Raw genomic sequence first — 17,375 nt, 5'->3', positions numbered from 1 at the left:
CATTTAACTTCAGAGAAAAAGTCAACTCCGGGAAACCATATCTTGAACCGTGCTACACGTCCATTGTGACTCCCTTAATCCCTCCACCTTGCCCTCTCCCTCCCCAATTTCAAATCCTGCCTAAAGACCTTTTTTGATCGTGCCTGTGGTCATCTCCCTCTCCCCTTGACTCCTTGTCAGACTCCACCACTGAATACATGCAAGTTGTTGTTGTTGCTGTTGTTGAATGGCCTCTCTTATTATTTAGTTGTTCTAAGGCATAGAACTCAACAGTTTAGAGACTGTAATATTGTATATAATTAGTCCAAATAAATAATGCAATTTAAGTTGATCCAGCGTGCGTACTTAAGGTTCTTCCAATTTGTGAAGGTTTTAGTAAAATCGTGTTTAGGTGAATTTTTATTGCGCTTTTCATGTTGATTAACATCTCAGAGTGCTTTACACTCCAGAGATGGATGCCGCGTATGGGGGAGAGGAGACATTCATGTGCTAACTTTTGTGAAAGGAGCACGCATGCTATTTGGAAAATCTGTTTGATTGTAAGCCCTTCTGGATCTCAAAGATTTACATGTGTCTCCCTTGGTGATTGCACTTCAGGTCTCTTCGACCCTGCTGCCTCTGTCAGCATCCCTCACATATTTGAAGATCAGCACAGCTGGAGTTGCTTAGAGGCATTCCATAGCACTGGTTTTCATTCTCATTTATTTCAGCCCTTATAGCAAAACAACGCCTTACAAAACTGTAAAAGCACAATATTTTCCAACAGGCCGAAGCTCAGGTTATAATTTATTATTGATAATAAATCTTGTTTCGTTTGTGCAGCCAACGGGAAGACACACATCTATTTTCAGGAAAAACGTATTGAGAGGCGCAGGAAATAAATAACCAAGATTTTGTTACAGACTTCCTTCCACTCTGAATGCAGTTGATGCTTTGAGTTATCACAGCTGGAGGATTGTTTGAAACCTCAGTGGTCCCATATGATACATCAGAAGAAAGAGAGCATTAATACATCAACGCCTGGAAAGAAATCCAGACATTAGTCCTTGAAAATCAAGATGGAAAGTAAAACTGACAGCACAACTTAATATTTGTCCAATTCTGTTGGTGGTCCTGTTAATTTTACAGTCCCAAATCATCTGATTGTGCAAAACAAAATGAGAACATAGCTGTGCTGTATCCCAAACTCCTTAGCTATTTAAATAAATATTAAAGATTATATCAGGGAGTTCACATTAATGAAATATTCCAGTTATTAACTGGAAGAATTATTTTAGTCATGGACCGGACTCATTGCTGGTCACTTTAACTTGCCACAATCAGATTTTTTTGTAAATTCCACAGTAGAATTGTCCAGATAAATTTGCTTTTAACATTGTCGACCTTAAATTGGTCTATTTGTCTTGAGCATATGCTATTCTTTTGTGCTATCGACAAATCAGACAACAACACAAAACGATAACCAGAATTGACAATCTGCACATGAGACCTTCCAACAGATAATCAAAGATGGGAAAGGTCTGATAGGGGAGTTCAGGTTACACAGATACATAGTGGGTGGTCAACGATGGCTGCTTAAACTCACTCACAATGATGGATAGAGCATAAGGGGTTAATAACTGTTAAAACTGATTGTGCGCGTTTGTTCTGACAAAATGGAAACTCTGAGATGTGTTGATATCCTAACCTAAGGTGTCATTATTATTTTTATCATTATCATTTCATTGATGTAATTTTCAGACATTGCACCATCCTTCACAAGAGTTCCGTCAGATATTGCTGTAACAGAAGGAGCAGCTGCAATTTTATACTGTGAAGTTTCAGGAGCACCAAAACCAGGCATCACATGGAAGATGGGTAAATACTTTTGCTTAGCACAGTGTGTTGGTTCGGAGAATAATATTCTAAATGTAACGTCAGAAACGCATCTCCACGTGCAGTTTGTGTCTGAAATGGAGCAAAGATAGTCCAGGTGATAGAACTGTCCCCATCTTGCGTTGAAATGCTCATTTTCTCTATGTAACGATTATTAGTTACATGGAGAAAATGATTGCAGATATTGCATTTAATTGTAGATATTGTGCTATTAGCGGGTCTCAACAGTACTGGCCCCAGTTGGCCTCAGCACCCTTGGGGAAGGAAAACATCAGCCAGGGTTTGGGCTCTTTGATCACTATCGTGTGACCAACTATCCCCCTACCTATCTGCCCGTACCCTCCGGTCTGCTCCACATCCCCCGCCCCAACCGCCCCCTACCATCGGTGGCCGTGCCTTCAGCCTGGAGGCTCTGGAACTCTATTCCCCCAGTGCCTTTGCCTTGCCTCCTCCCTTTCCTCCTTCAAGGCCGGTCTCAAGACCTTTCTCTTTGACCGAGCCTTCAGTTCCCCTCTCAACTTTCTACCCCCTCCTCGCTCCCTCCCTCCCTCCCTCCCTTCCCTCACCCTGACCATTTCCCCCCTGCTCGGGTCCTGACCCAACTGTACAGCGCCTTGGGACGTCCTCCCGACGTGAAAGGCGCTCTATAAATAGAATCTTGTTGTTGTTGTTATGTTGTCATGGGTGGGCACAGGCTCGGTCTTGGCTCCAACACCCCCTCAATGTTGAATCAAAATTTGCGACGAAAAGAATTATGCCTTAGTTTAAATTTCTATGATCACTCTGGAGTCAAGGGCTCAGTGTGAATTTGAGTAGATATTTAGATGTCAATCTGCACTCCTTGACTCCAGTCTGCAGAACTGGAGGGTGCTCGACAGGGAGTTCAGCTGCAGAAGGACAGAGAGATCATGTTTGCAGTTTGAGCAATAACAACGTATCTTGCAATTTTACTGAGAGGTTTTTTCAAGGCAAAATCAGGGAAGATGGCCTGCAAATCAACTCATCCTGTCGTCTTTCAAAGGTTAAATGTTACCACATGTTTGCGTGGTTTTCCACAGGGTTACAGAGGGAACCATGAGGTGGGTTTGGCATCCCAAAAATTATTATACTACACTTTAGAAGAAATTATTTTTATAATAATAAAATAATAATCCTTGCATTTGATATAGCACTTTTCACATCTCGACGTCTCAAAGCGCTTCACAGAATAGACTGTAAAGTGAATTGACCGTATATTTGTGGGCGAAACCACAAATTCATGCACTTTTAATTCATGATTTCGGCCATGCTAAAAAGAAAAGGAAATGCAAGGAAACATTAGAAACAAAGCAAGTTAGGCAGCATCTATAGAGAGAGGAAAATGGGTTAACGTTTCAGGTCGATGACCTTTCGTCAGAACAGTATTCTGAAACATTAACTAATTTTCCTCCCCATAGATGCTGCCTGACCTGCTGCGGGTTCCAAGCGACTTCTGTTTTTATTTCAGATTTCCAGCACTGCAGTATTTTGCCTTTTATTAAAAACAAAGCAGTCAGTCACAACAGGCTGTATATCTGAATAGCACTCCCTTCTTCGCACCTTGCTCAATGACCTGCAGCAACGCAGCAGTGTTTTGGGATGTTTTGCTAAGTGAAGGTTTGCTATTGAAGTACACATTATTGTTGAATCTAGTTGCAGATGCAGCAAAGTAATCATTTAAGTACAATGCGGTACCCAGGATGAATAGGACAGAACAGCATAGCAGACTTGCAGACTGTCTGCAATCATTGACTGGCTTCTTTCTTTCTGTTCCAGGCACTAAGATTTTGGCGAGCGGTTCTGTACAGATTCCCCGCTTTGCACTTCTGGAATCTGGCGGGCTGCTGATAAACCCAGTTGATGTTGAGGATGCGGGAACTTACACCTGCCTTGCAGTGAATTCCAAAGGCGTAGTGAATGCGTCAGCCAATGTCACTGTGTGGAGTAAGTATAGAAAAAATATCAGCACATTGTCAAGTGAGAGATTTAAATGCAGTAGTCTTTCAGAGCTTGTGTTCAGGGTTCGTTTATCACCTCGAATTTAATGCTACCAGTCAGTCGTTCCTATCTCTGGTAAATCTGAGTTAATTCACATTTCAGCACCTTTATGGGTAATTGCTTGCCCCATTTAGTGCCATTGACGATTGGATCGGCAACCTGCATCATCATTCATGACATCCACAGAAATTGATCTGCTCACTACATCTGAGGGGCATTGTCTGAGCAAAACTCATTTGAAGAAAGACGTGGCTTCGTCAAGGCTTTGACAAAAGTCAGTTGAATGTTAAAAGCAAACTGGGCAGAACTTCACAGGAGACAGAAGTTAATGGTTTGGAGGAAAGCCTTCTTGTTTCATTGCTAGAAACCTATTACAAGGTCCTTGTCACGAGGCTTTAACTTTTGTGTGAAAGGATGGCTTGTGTGGGAGAGGGGGAGGGAAAAGGGAAAGAGCCAGAGAGGCTGTGAAGGAGGATTTTATGCTTTCCAAAGTTTTTTTTACCCCAATCAGGAAAGCTTGGGTTCTGCTGATGCCACATAATCTATGTTGCATATAATAACATGCTGCGATTTTGACAAGTCTCTTTGTCAGTCTGAAGATGAAGGAAACATGGTTGGACCGATTTCAAACCAGCCTTGTATATTGCTGCAGACTGCTTTGTCATTCTGTCCCTAGATTTAAGGCTGCTGGGTTATTGCTTGAAATGACCTGTGCAGTGAATATCTTTGTGTTCATGCCTTTTCATCTTATGTTTATTTAGATTCAACTACTCTTGCTTTGTTTTTAAACTGGTGATATTTTTAGCATGTCATCTCAACCACTTTGATGAAGAAGCAAAATCATAGCACGCTTCCAGGTTTTAAGTTGTGTGTTTTTTTTCCTTGTTTGCATTGTGTTGTTAGATCGAGTTGTTTCAGATAAAAAGGGTGCCTCTGTACTCTGAGACCCGCTGGTGCTCTGGAATTATGTTGTCGGGTTGAATTTAAAGCTTGAATGGTAACTGCGCGCCCCACAATATCAGCTGACAGATACAACTTTATTTTCTGGTACAAAAATTATGTCCACACCTGTGCTAACGGCCTGTGAGGTTGAACCAACCACAGCTAAAAAGCAAGGCAGTAGGTTCCTCCAGAGACAGACCGAGATATTGTTTAGGTTGCTGCCTCCAACCACCATCACAACAACAAATTCCATTGGTAATTTGGCGTCTTTCACGTCAGGAGGACGTCCCAAGGATAGATGTGAAAGGAACGCCCAGATGTGATGGGAAAGCCCACCTCTGGACGGGGTGGGAAGGGATTGGAAAGGTAGTGGCAGTTACCTCGCAACGAGCTCAGTATCTTTGGGATGGAGAGACACACGCAAGTGTTTAACACCTTTCATGTAGAACAACCAAATTGAAGCATTTGAACGCTGATTGCCCACACTCTGCTGAGGCTTTGATATAAGGTGCTCTTCTATACAGAGAGGGTGGGGGGGGGGAGCTGAGAGTTACAGTCCTTCAACATTGCATTGAGCGAGCAAAAGTTAAATTGAACTTCCATGTTCGACGTTTAGTGACGAAACGTTTAACTCCAGTCAATTGCTGACTTACTGTCATTGGTGATTAATTCTATTCATTTATTTAGCGTTAAATTATACACAGATATTAGGATTAGTCGTTTACATCAATAATTGAGATTTGTACCAATGAATCCTTTTGAATTGTTTAATTGGATAACAAAAACGATGAGTTTAAATTATAATTTTACTTTCTTTTAAACAGCCATGATTAAATATACAAGATTTACATAAAACATTTAGTGAATCTGTGTTAGCCTCATAAACCTCATTTTAATTGACTAAACAGAATTATTATAGCTCTTCAACAATTAACTCACTTCAGCGCTGTGATGTGAAAAAATGCACATTCTTTGTGGTTCCTCGAGTAACTAAGAAATTTGTACAACATCGAATGGATCTACACTTATGGATCTACACTCAAATTTAAAGTATTATATTGCTTCCTATTCTATGGGTAATGCAGTATGTTTGTGCTCAAACACATGCTTTTGCCACATGCTTATTCAAATGATCTTAGCTGTAGCTGTAGAAGTGCTACCAAACTGAGTATATGAATGGCCCTGTGTAGAGGGAGAGAAATGGAAAGGGAAATCACTGGCCTGCAAAGCTGGGTCCTAGTGATCAGTTGAAGAAACCTGACAGCAGATCACCTGCTGCCCTTTTATCCAGGGAATTAATAATAATAATAATCCTTGCATTTGATATAGCATCTTATCATGTTGTTGAGATATCTCAAAACGCTTCACAGGATATACTGTAAAGTTAGATTGACTGTATTTTTCTTGGCGAAACGCAACAACGCAATGTTCAACAAACAGCCATGGAGCGAGTGACCAATTTGAGTTTGGGGGGTTTTTGCCCAGAAACTCCCAGAAACTCCCTTCTCTTTTTGAATAGCACTACGGAATCTTTAACATCCTCCTGAATAGGCAGACGGACCTTGGTTTAATGTCTGATCTAAAGCACAGCACCTATGACAATACAACGTACCCCCAGCACTGCATTGGAGTGTCAATTTAGACTGTGATTCCGCTGTGGGGTTTGAACCCACAACCTTCTGCGAGAGCATTGCCACTGTGCCAGACTGGCTGACAATCCATTTCCCCGGAAAGCGATCCGCCAATCGACTAAACCAGGTTCCTACTTTCTGATAGGTAAACAGGGGCATTTGGAGTAACAACAACAACAACTTGAACTTAGCAACGTGCCCTCCATGCTGGGCAGCATCTCAGAGCGCTTAACAGTGGCGGAGCCTGACTCCGAGCCGGGGTGGGCGAAGGTGACCGTAAGCATGGTCGAAAAGGAGGGTTTTCAGACGGGAATTCAAGAAGGGAAGCGAGGGGACAAGGCGGTGGGATTGAGGGAGAGTTTTCTAGAGGTTCGGGGTGTAGTGGCTGAATGCGCGACCTCCGATGGTGGAGCGGATGACACGAGGGACAAGCAGGAAGCCAGTGCTGGTCGAGCGGAGGCATCGGATGGTGGATTGGGGAGTGAGGAGTAAGAAGAGTTGCCTAAGGTTTCGAAGGGAATCGAACTCAGGTCATCTCACCACTACATTACGGGATTTCAATTGTGCAGGAAAGCCTAAAAGAGTGAGGGAACATTTCATTACTCGAATGGGGAAAATTGTGGCAACTTTATCACACATGCAGCTTATGTAAAAGATAAAGAGTTACATTTTCATATACAATGTCACTGGATTCCCATTGGATTTTAAAATTATAAGCTTCAAAAGAATGTATAATATATGTGGTATAGGAAGGATGAGTTGGGTGGTAATTGTAATTAAATATGTATTCAATTAATCTGATGTTGATTTTGCAAAGGTGTTTAGGCAAAGAAGCATTCTTAAAGAGGCAGTGTTTTTCATACAGACTTAACAAGAAACAAATAAAAGCAAGGTATCGTTCCTCAACATACATTGGTTTAACTGACTAACAAAATCTCATTATGAAATAAATGACTCCCCTCAAAATAAGAGGCCAATCAGTCTTACTGGAACAGTTATGTTATTGGGATGACTTGCTGGGAGGAAGGAAGTGCGAATAATATTTACAATAATAATCCTTGCATTTGGTATATTGCCTCCCACATCATCATAACGTCTCAAAGCGCTTTACAGAACATACCATAAAGTGATTTGACTGTATTTTGTGGGCGAAACTCGACAGCCAATTGTGCATGGTACTGTCCCACAAATAGTTGTGGATTGAGTGACAAAATTATGTGTGTGTGTGATTGAGTAGAATCAGTTGGAAGGTTAATCCTGCATCTGTGTATGCCAGGTGGAGCATTTTAATTCTTTCAACAGCCTTGCAGCACTTCTGTTATTTAAAATTCAGCTGTAAAATGGGGGCAGTCTGATCATCACACAGACCGACAAATAAATTATTTACAGAATGTAAAACTTTGGAGTGGGGGTGTTTCATTATGATTAGAATCAGTTGTGGATCACAATAGAAGGCAAAGATTTACAACTAAAAGATTGCGGGTCACTTTCCTTCAGCGCAATTAAACCTGCAGTTAACAACAACAACAACAACAACAAGATTCCATTTATAAAGCGCCTTTCACGTCAGGAGGACGTCCCAAGGCGCTGCACAGTTGGGTCATGACCCGAGCAGGGGGGAAATGGTCAGGGTGAGGGGAGGGAAGGGAGGGAGCGAGGAGGGGGGAAATGGTCAGGGTAAGGGGAGGGAAGGGAGGGAGCGAGGAGGGGGAAGAGAGTCGAGAGGGGAGCTGAAGGCACGGTCAAAGAGAAAGGTTTTGAGACCGGCCTTGAAGGAGGAAAGGGAGGAAGCGGCGAAGGCACTGGGGGATGGAGTTCCAGAGCCTCGGGGCTGAGAGGCTGAAGGCCCGACCACCGATGGTAGGGCGGTTGGGGCGGGGGACGTGGAGCAGACCGGAGCCAGAGGAACGGAGGGTACGGGCAGGTAGGTAGGGGGATAGTAGGTCGGAGAGGTAGGAGGGAGCGAGGCCGTGAATGGCCTTGTAGGTGAGGATGAGGATCTTGAAATCAATCCTCTGGGGGATGGGGAGCCAGTGGAGGCGAGCGAGGGTGGGAGTGATGTGATCGCGAAGCCTGGTGCGGGACAGTACACGAGCTGCAGAGTTCTGAATGACCTGCAGTGTGGAGGGAGGGCCGGGAAGGCCGGCGAGGAGAGAGTTCCCATAGTCCAGCCTTGAGGTGACAAAGGCGTGGACCAGGGTTTCAGCAGCGTGAGGGGTGAGGTAGTGCCGTAGTCTGGCGATGTTCCGGAGGTGATGGAAGGCGGTGCCAGTTGTGGTGCGGATGTGAGGGAGAAAGGACAGCTCAGGGTCGAACAAAACGCCGAGGTTCCTGACTGGCTTTGAGAGGTGGAGAGTGCAGCCTTGGATGCTGATGCTGTCAGCGCCTGAGGTGCGGAGGCGCTGACGTGAGCCAATCAGGAGGGCCTCGGTTTTTCGCACGTTGAGCTGAAGAAAGTTGTCTCTCGTCCAGGACTCAATGTCGGACAGGCAGGCTGTCAGGACATCGGTGGTCGTGGAGTTGAGAGTAGAGGAGGAAAGGTAGAGTTGGGTGTCATCCGCATACATGTGGAAGTTAACTCCATGTCTGCGGATGATGTCACCGAGGGGGAGCATGTAGAGGGTGAAGAGGAGGGGACCAAGGACAGAGCCCTGAGGGACACCACATGAGACAGTGCGGGGGGTGGAGGAGAAGCCATTCGTCGAGACGAAATGAAGACGGTGAGAAAGGTACGACCTGAACCATTCAAGGACAGTGCCTTGAAGGTTGAGGTGGGAGGACAAGCGGTGGAGTAGGATAGCGTGGTCGACCGTATCGAATGCTGCCGATAGGTCGAGGAGGACGAGGAGACAGAGGGAGCCCTGGTCACAGATGGTCAGGATATCATTGGTGACCTTGACCAGGGCAGTTTCTGTGCTATGGGCAGCACGGAAACCTGACTGAAGGGGTTCGAAAAGAGAATGGGTGGAAAGGAAAGAGCGCAGTTGGGAGGCGACAACTCTTTCCAAGACCTTGGAGAGAAAGGGGAATCAGTTAAGCCTGATGCTCTTGTTACAATTAAGGTTAATACCATGTAGTCAAATTGCCATCTCAAAGATTGCATCCAATTGCCATACTCAAAGGTTTATGAGTACGCTGTTGATTGTACAATCACCAAAATTTGGTGTGATATTGAAGTAATCTCAGAGTGTCACAATGGGATAAGAGCTCTTGAAGGTGTTCAGTTCAATATTGCTGCTTGGAGGAAATCTGGTAGTCCAGTGAAATGGACCCAAACATGGATTGTCTTTGGGTGGTCACTAATTAAATAACTCTTGCATTTGATAAAGCGCCTTTCACATTGGAAAAACGTCTCAAAGTGTTTATAGCATTTCACAGTGTTTACTGTAAAGTGTAGTGACTGTTTTTGTTGGCAAGCAGAAAGCTAATTTGCATACAGCAATTTCCCACAAATATCCATGAAATAAATGGACCATTTATTTTTCTGAGGGACTGGGAGAAACTCCCTTCTCTTTTCAATTATAATAATAATGCCATGGAATCTTTGACATATATATTCACAGAAACTGAATGTCCATTTCTGCCAGTTTTTGATTTGGGTAATACAAGTGTTCTTTTTATCACTTATTTTATTATATGTGAACTTCCACAAGTTGAACAAAGATATGTAAATCACATTCACAAACGACATACATATTTCTCACAACTTATAAAGCTTTGACATTATCAATGAGAAAATATATCAATCACATTTAATATCTGCTTAAATATTTATTATAAACTGTGAAATTCTATTTTCAAAAAATGAAATAGGAGGAAAAATGGGCTTTATTTCCTCTTCAAGAACAGACGTGAGGTGTCTTAGTGATCTTGTGAACGTAAATGTAGAGCACAAGATATGCACTGTTTTCTACTTTGATCATGGCTGTTGCTAAGAAGCACTGTTGATAGCTGCTGCTGCTGAGGGACTATTCCACTCCAAGAGTTTTACAACTGTGTAAAGAGAGAATTTACTTGCCTGGTTGTAAATAGCCCTGGCAGACAGACATTCTAGCGCTGAATTTTAAACACCTGATGTGTGTTTGAAGGAAGCTGCTGCTGGTTTGTATTGTGGGTTTGTTGGCAGCAGCGCTCAGACCATGATAATGGAACAGTGAGTGAGAAAGTGAAGACAAAAGTCACTACACTTGAGGGTAATTACCCATAAAACCTTTGAGACATTTGATATCAGGTGCTATAAAATGCAAATTCTTTCTTGCTGATGGGAGCTTCAGAAAGCAAAGCAGAAACTGAATGCCCAAGTGGGAAGGACTCCCAGCTCATCAGTGTAAGCATGAATGCTTCCTGACTCAGCTTGTCACAAAACCCACAAGAGGCACTTTGCTCTTGTGAGCGACCCAAAACACTACTCAGAATAATATTGGAATCTCTAGACGAAAGTGACCATAGTTCCATGCAGATAACCATCGAGAAATCTTCTCTTCGTTTGATTGTGTCCAATGTGTCTGAGAATGATTGGCATACTTGATAGTCACTACAGCAGTAATGTGGGTCCTGAACATTGTAGGGGCTGCTTTTATATTTCTTTTCTCATTATGTGCGAGGATTCTACTTGGCCAGTGGAACAGGGCAAGGGCAGCTAATTGGTCTTGAGATACAGATCAGCCATGATCTTATAGAATGGTGGAACAAGCTCGAAGGTCTGAATGGCCTCCTCCTGTTTCTGTGTTTCAGCAGTCAAATACTTTGCTGCACCATTGTTAAGGAGTGTCTGACTTTTTCACCTTTCTGTACCTCACTTACGACTGTAAGATACATGATTGTAAGGCTTGTACAGATAATAACACCAATGTATACGTTGTGACATTGGTTTAGCATTTCAGTAAATAAATAATTTACACCAGTGACCAAAAACACAAGGTTAGGCAATTATCGTTGGTAGAGAGTACTGTGGATCCAATTAACCATAGACAGGCTGCAAATTGAATCATTGCATGGTGTGCAATCCACAACATTCTCAGGCTATACCTTCTCTGAAAGTCAATACGATTGACATTTTTATAACATCTTACAGTGTGTCAGTTCGTTGAAGTATGTGGGCATTCCATATTGATGGATGCGGAAGCACATCGCTTGCAACTGGAAAATGTACAACAAATCCTCATGTGTCAGACTACATTAGTGCAGCATTCATAACCAACACATTGGAGTGCAACATGTACGTGGAGGAAATATTTTCTACGTTGCAACTAGCACAGGTTAAGCCACCAGGACCTACTAAAGGAGCATTCTGTGTGGCTAAACATTGATGAAACTATCACAGTTACACACCCCAGAGAACAGGCACTGCGCTGAAGACTTTACGTGTACATAGACTGTAAATGTGAAATTGAAAGACTAGTATGAAAAGGGAAAATATGATATTGAAAGCATGGGGGACAAACATAAATAATTTACTTTTCCAAAACAAATATTGCAGCTAAATTAAATTCAAAGCCTCCAGTACTTTGTCACAATCTATCTGCCTCCGAGATGGTTACAGCTTCAGGGAATGGATGCAGCAGAGCTGAAAGAAGTTGATTCATCTATGGAGAAGAATTTACACTAGTTCCAATAATGAAAGAAAGAAAGCCGAGGAAGGATATTTTAATGAGACAAATGTTTCTTTTACTCACCAATATTCGTTCCTTCCAATCTTCTCCCGGGGTTATTTAACACCTCTTTTCAGACACATGGCAAATGAAGTTTAATGTAGAGAAGTGTGAGGGTTAGGGTTAGATTTTGGATGGAAGAATGAGGAGAGGCAATAATAACCTTCAAAAGGGAATTGAATAGGTACTTGAAAGGGAAAACTTTGCAAGGATATGGAGAAAGAGGATAGGAGAAGGGGCAATACAGCTGAATGGAGCCCGACCATTACCCAATGCTAAATCCAGTGTTGCCACAGGTGACATCAACCAACAACTAAGATAAGGACTGGATCAGGGATCCTTTTCAGTTCAGTATAGTTCAGCCACTCTTGATAAACTCATTGAGCCATCAGGGGAGTTGGCTGGCTGGTTAGGGTTAGTTAGTTAGGGTTTGTTGTGTAGATGAAAGAAACAAAATTTCCCTCTAACTGTTGTACTGTATTTATAAATTGAATAGTAAATTAGTATTGAATACCTGCACACTATCACCTGTGAAGAAGCCACGTATGTGCTAATTATTCTAATAAACTAACTAATCTACTCCGACTGACGAGAAGCTTTGTTAATGATCAAAGTAAAGACCATACTTCAAAGAGAAGCCATCTCTGTGACGACGCGCTGAGCATAATCTCTTTAAAAATGGGAAAGAACAAATTTGATACAATTTGATATTTTATTATAAGTGTTCAAAGCCAGTTTGAGATCAATTTAATTTTTCTCAATCATTGTTTGGAAAAGTAGTTTCTTATCACAAAGACTTGGTTTGAGAGGTCAGGTTCATGCAAAACCTGTGCCTGTGGTCTTTTCGTGGCAGGGATATAAATAGTTTTATACCTATGCACAATATTCTGCTTTAAGAGTAAAAGATGTGGCAATATAAAAGGCTTCTTATTAATAAGTAATTTCAACCCTAAAATCTGGAACTGTTACAAAAGCACCTCATCCCACAAAAAAAAGTACAGGTTTCAAATCAGAAACATTCATTGTGATTCAGTAGCATGATTAATCATTACTTGCTTTAAGTGGTAACGGTTGACTCCTTGGTCTGATAGAGTAAGGTCTGACCCATGTATTCACAGGTTCCAACATGGCAAGGGATAGGAATTCCTCCTGTGGGAAATGTTACTGCAGTAAAATCCGCATAAGGTCTTATGTTTAGAAATCGTATCATTGCCAAAGTCATACCTGCGTCCAAATCACATTGTTTCCTTGCTTGGATTTCCACTTAGATTTCTTTGCTCGAGCTGTATTAATCACCTTCTAAACTCAAAATGCCGCTCCCCTTTTCCTCCATTACTCCCGCACTTACCAGCTGCATTGAATCACGGGAAATGACGTCCTTATCCGTCGATGCACGTACACTTAGCGTCTGCCTGCATTGAATTGCAGGAAACGTCGTCTTGACCCGCTCCCGCATGCAAACTTACTGGTTTCATTGAATGACTTGTACAATTTGCCTGTAACTCAGACTTTGGTAAGTCATATTCAATGTAACGGTCCCAGCTGATACAACTTATGTGAGTTTTACTGTAATCTGTTAAATAGTGATTTACCAGATCTCCTTTAAACTCTGAAACCTAGAGTTCAGAGTTTAATGAAGTGACAAGCAGTTCAGTTGTGCAGTCTTTTAAGATGAGACTGATTCCCCTTTTGCCTTCTTCACATTTATTTAGATTTATTTTTTATTTGTCTTATCTTGTTTTGTCCAGCCCTCATAGCTTTTTAACACTCTATTTTTAATATTCTTTGCCATTTTCATCTATGTTAAGATGTTTATCTCTCATCAAAAATGATGCTTCTCTGCGGTGTCTTTCAATCTGAAATGAAGCAATTGCTGTAAGTCAGAGTGAATTAATGAGATCCTATGGGGTGTGCAGTGTGAGCTGATTGTTATAGGATATTGTCAGCGAGGTCATCTAATGCCTGTGATCTTCTTCCCTTCCTGGGTTAATCTTGTTTTTCTTTTTTGGGCTAAATCTCTTACTATTAAGAATTCTACATCTGCTATAATAATAAAATGTATGAAGGGCTTACAGACAAATATCTAGCCGTAGTATTAATGAAATGACAGCCAAGTGTCTCTGCCACCGTTTTATGCACTACTCCTTAAATCTTTCCATGGTTTTTTTACCCAGTCTTTGTTCAATTATTTTTTTCCTGAACTATTTACCATTAATGATATCCATTCAATCCTCGATTCCCCTCCTTACAATTGCTAAAAGGCTTTTTTGTTGACAGGCAGAAGACATCTGATTAGCAACCTGGCACTAGTGATTCCTAGCATCTGATTTTTATTCCTTCCCCTGCAGGGAGACATTACGCTTCACCTAATGACTTTCCACCCAGCTTAATATCCGTAAGCTCCACTCTAGCATTGTGTTCACTGTGCTCCAGTGCACAGCAATACTATTGCTGTATTGCCCACTGTAGAAAACAAACTCAAGATACAGCTCATCACTGATTACAGGCTACCCCTTGCTAATACAGCCATCTGAATCCATTGTCTCAGGCCCAGCGTTACAACAACAAAATTACATTTGCAAAGCACCTTTCACATCGGGAGGATGTCCCAAGGCCCTGGACAGTCAGTGTTTCGGACCCCAGCTGGGGGTCGGAATTGGGGAGGGTGGAGGGCAGGGGGGGAAGGAGGGTGATCGAAGGCACGGTCGAAGAGGAGGGTCTTGAGATTTGTCTTGAAAGAGGCAAGGGAGGGAATGAGAAATGGCTAACTTCTAGTTTGTCAGGTCACCACTGGCGACACTTCTCACCCGCTAAGAAAATGTCAGACAACCCGATCACATTACAATTGAACCTGTGAAATACCAAGAGTTATAAGGGGGTTGTCTTGTATAACTGGAACTGCATTTGTTGTAATTGCCAGGAGTTAGTAAACATTTGGGTTTGAATGCCACTGACTTCAGGGATATACGATTGTTTATATGCGGTTGTAAGGGCTTCATTGTCAGGAACTAAGAGGACCACAAAGACAAAAATATTTGGATACCCAGGTTTCATATCTTTGGTGTGTAGTTGGCTATAATTAGGTTGGCTATAAATTCCTGTATTTCTGGTTCTACTCTAATTGGTCACACAACAGTTTTGTTCCATTTCCTCAATCTTCTAAGCCCTACTTTTGTACCTTTCTGATCCATCCAAACGTCTGAAACATTAAGCACTGCTGTACAACCTCTTTTGGTAGTTACATTACTGATCTCAGTCTCGCAGTTGCTTTTTATTCTTTTCATGACTTTTCTGTCCCTCATGCTGAGGTTCTTTTTGTTGAATTGGTTTGTGTGTTTGTTGGCCTGTGGTTTGTGTTCTCTGGTGATGGTGATTGTGTTTAAACTAGTGCTGTGGCCATTTAAGAATTTTCTGATGGTTTGGTGAGTGCTTGTCTGGGGCATTTCAAGGCACTTACATAGCAGTAGGGCTGTCGCAGGGTCAGAAAAGCTTAAAAATGCTGCTATTAGTGAATGAATGTGTGTTATAGTTAATAAATTATTAATGTATTGCATTAATTTGGAACCTTTTCCTACAAATATTTGAATTAAAGTGCAAACGTTCTCCTATGTCTTAGTATCTGTGAGTCAGTATAAAGCTAAGCAAAGTAAAACTAAACTAATTGCTTCAGTGGGACAGCTAGCAATAATAACAGTCCTTGCATTTGACATAGCACCTTTCACATCGAGATGACATTTCAAAGCGCTTCAGTGAATTTAATGTAAGATACAGCGAGTGTGTATTTTGTAGGTGACTGCATATTTTGTGGTGACCCGGCAGACTATATTATTTGGACCATGCTCCCAGAACCAGAAAGAAAGTTTAAGATTAAAAAGCATCAAGTAGTTGAGGGATTAGAACAGGGTTTTTTTTCCTTTGCCTCACAACGTGAGATTCAAAGAAAAGTAGGTGATGCTATGTCATTTAACTTATTTAAAGAAATGGCTATCTATCTGCTTTGCAGTGGTATGGAGAATGCAAGGATTTAAACTGATATTAACAAAAGCACCTGCACTGTACACAATGATTCCTGTACTGGTAGGGGATAAAGAGAATGTTGTTTATGGAGGGAATTAGGTCAGACTGGATTGTGGAGGTGGGGATGAATGAATAATCTGGTGTTTTGCTTATTACCTTTAGGAATCATGAAATATCCACGCAGCCCTTTTACTCAGGTAGTTTCCTGCTATTCTAAGGCATTGCAGAAGCCAGTGAAAAGAATGCTGTTCTTTACAATACCAAGATGATGTACATGATACAAATGGGGGAAAAAGCCAGCAAGCACCCGTGTGCAGTGACCATCAGCCTTAAAGTATTTGAATTAAAGGCTTAAAATATAAGAAACCCCAATGCATCAAAAACAAACAAGGAGCTATGTAACTAGAGTTCAACACATATGTTAAACAGATTACTTCCTCTCCACTAAAGCACTCAGGCAGGCAAAGATTTTCTCTCACCATCTGTCAAAAGATGGCACATAAGCATGGCAGCAAGTCAAACAGGAAGTGAACAGGTGGCACCAAGAGGGAAGTCACCGTCATGAGTAAAGGAGACATAAGGGAGTATGCTAGGTCAGTGGGAAGTCAGTTCATACAGGTAGGGAGACCAGTTGTCAGGGATAGCCTCAGGGATCACCCAGCATTCATTGAAAGGGAGGAGAGACCCTGAATACAGTGTCTCCAGTCAGAGAGGTCAAAACTGTGACAATTCTTTCAGCATCACTTGTTTCATTTTTTAAAATTTGGGATTTGAAACTGACTTCAACTGTCATGTCTATTGAGTTGCAAGCTGTAGCCCAGCATTGCACAGTGACCAAATGGTTGTGTGATCCGCAAGGCCTGTTGGGAATCTGCTTCAGGTGCTGCTTTTGGTGCAGCAAAAGGAAGGTGAGCTATTTCAAGGTTGGATCATAAGTTAATAGTAATATCCAGTGAAATTGGTCCAATGCCAACATTATAATAGACGTTTCCTGAAGAAAGTTTTCAACAGAAGCTGAAATTCGCATACACTGCTGTGTATTTGTTTCATTTCATTGAATAGAAATTTGTCAGGTCAGGCTTTTAAGGGATACGGGGCAAGGGCGGATAGTTGGAGTTGAGCTACAGATCAGCCATGATCTTATAGAATGGTGGAACAGGCTTGAGGGGCTGAATGGCCTACTCCTGTTTCTATTTTTTTATATTTACAGTAAAATGATTTGCAAACTTCAATCCAGTGGTTT

At 41.9% G+C, this 17,375-nt stretch overlaps 1 protein-coding gene across 1 annotated transcript in view; it reads left to right on the top strand.

Annotated features, from left to right (window-relative positions):
* sdk1a (sidekick cell adhesion molecule 1a) overlaps nt 1-17,375 on the top strand; it is a 305,217-nt gene that overhangs the window by 211,636 nt on the left and 76,206 nt on the right. Inside the window, exons 12-13 of the mRNA XM_042340967.1 lie at nt 1,741-1,857; nt 3,670-3,837. Coding sequence (XP_042196901.1) covers nt 1,741-1,857; nt 3,670-3,837 — 285 coding nt within the window. The remainder of the gene's footprint in view (nt 1-1,740; nt 1,858-3,669; nt 3,838-17,375) is intronic.

This window comes from Callorhinchus milii, unplaced genomic scaffold, assembly GCF_018977255.1.
Source record: "Callorhinchus milii isolate IMCB2004 unplaced genomic scaffold, IMCB_Cmil_1.0 Scaffold16, whole genome shotgun sequence".
Lineage (NCBI taxonomy): Eukaryota > Metazoa > Chordata > Chondrichthyes > Chimaeriformes > Callorhinchidae > Callorhinchus > Callorhinchus milii.
The sequence above is the reverse complement of the archived record's forward strand: the minus strand, read 5'-3'. Positions and strand labels throughout refer to the sequence as shown.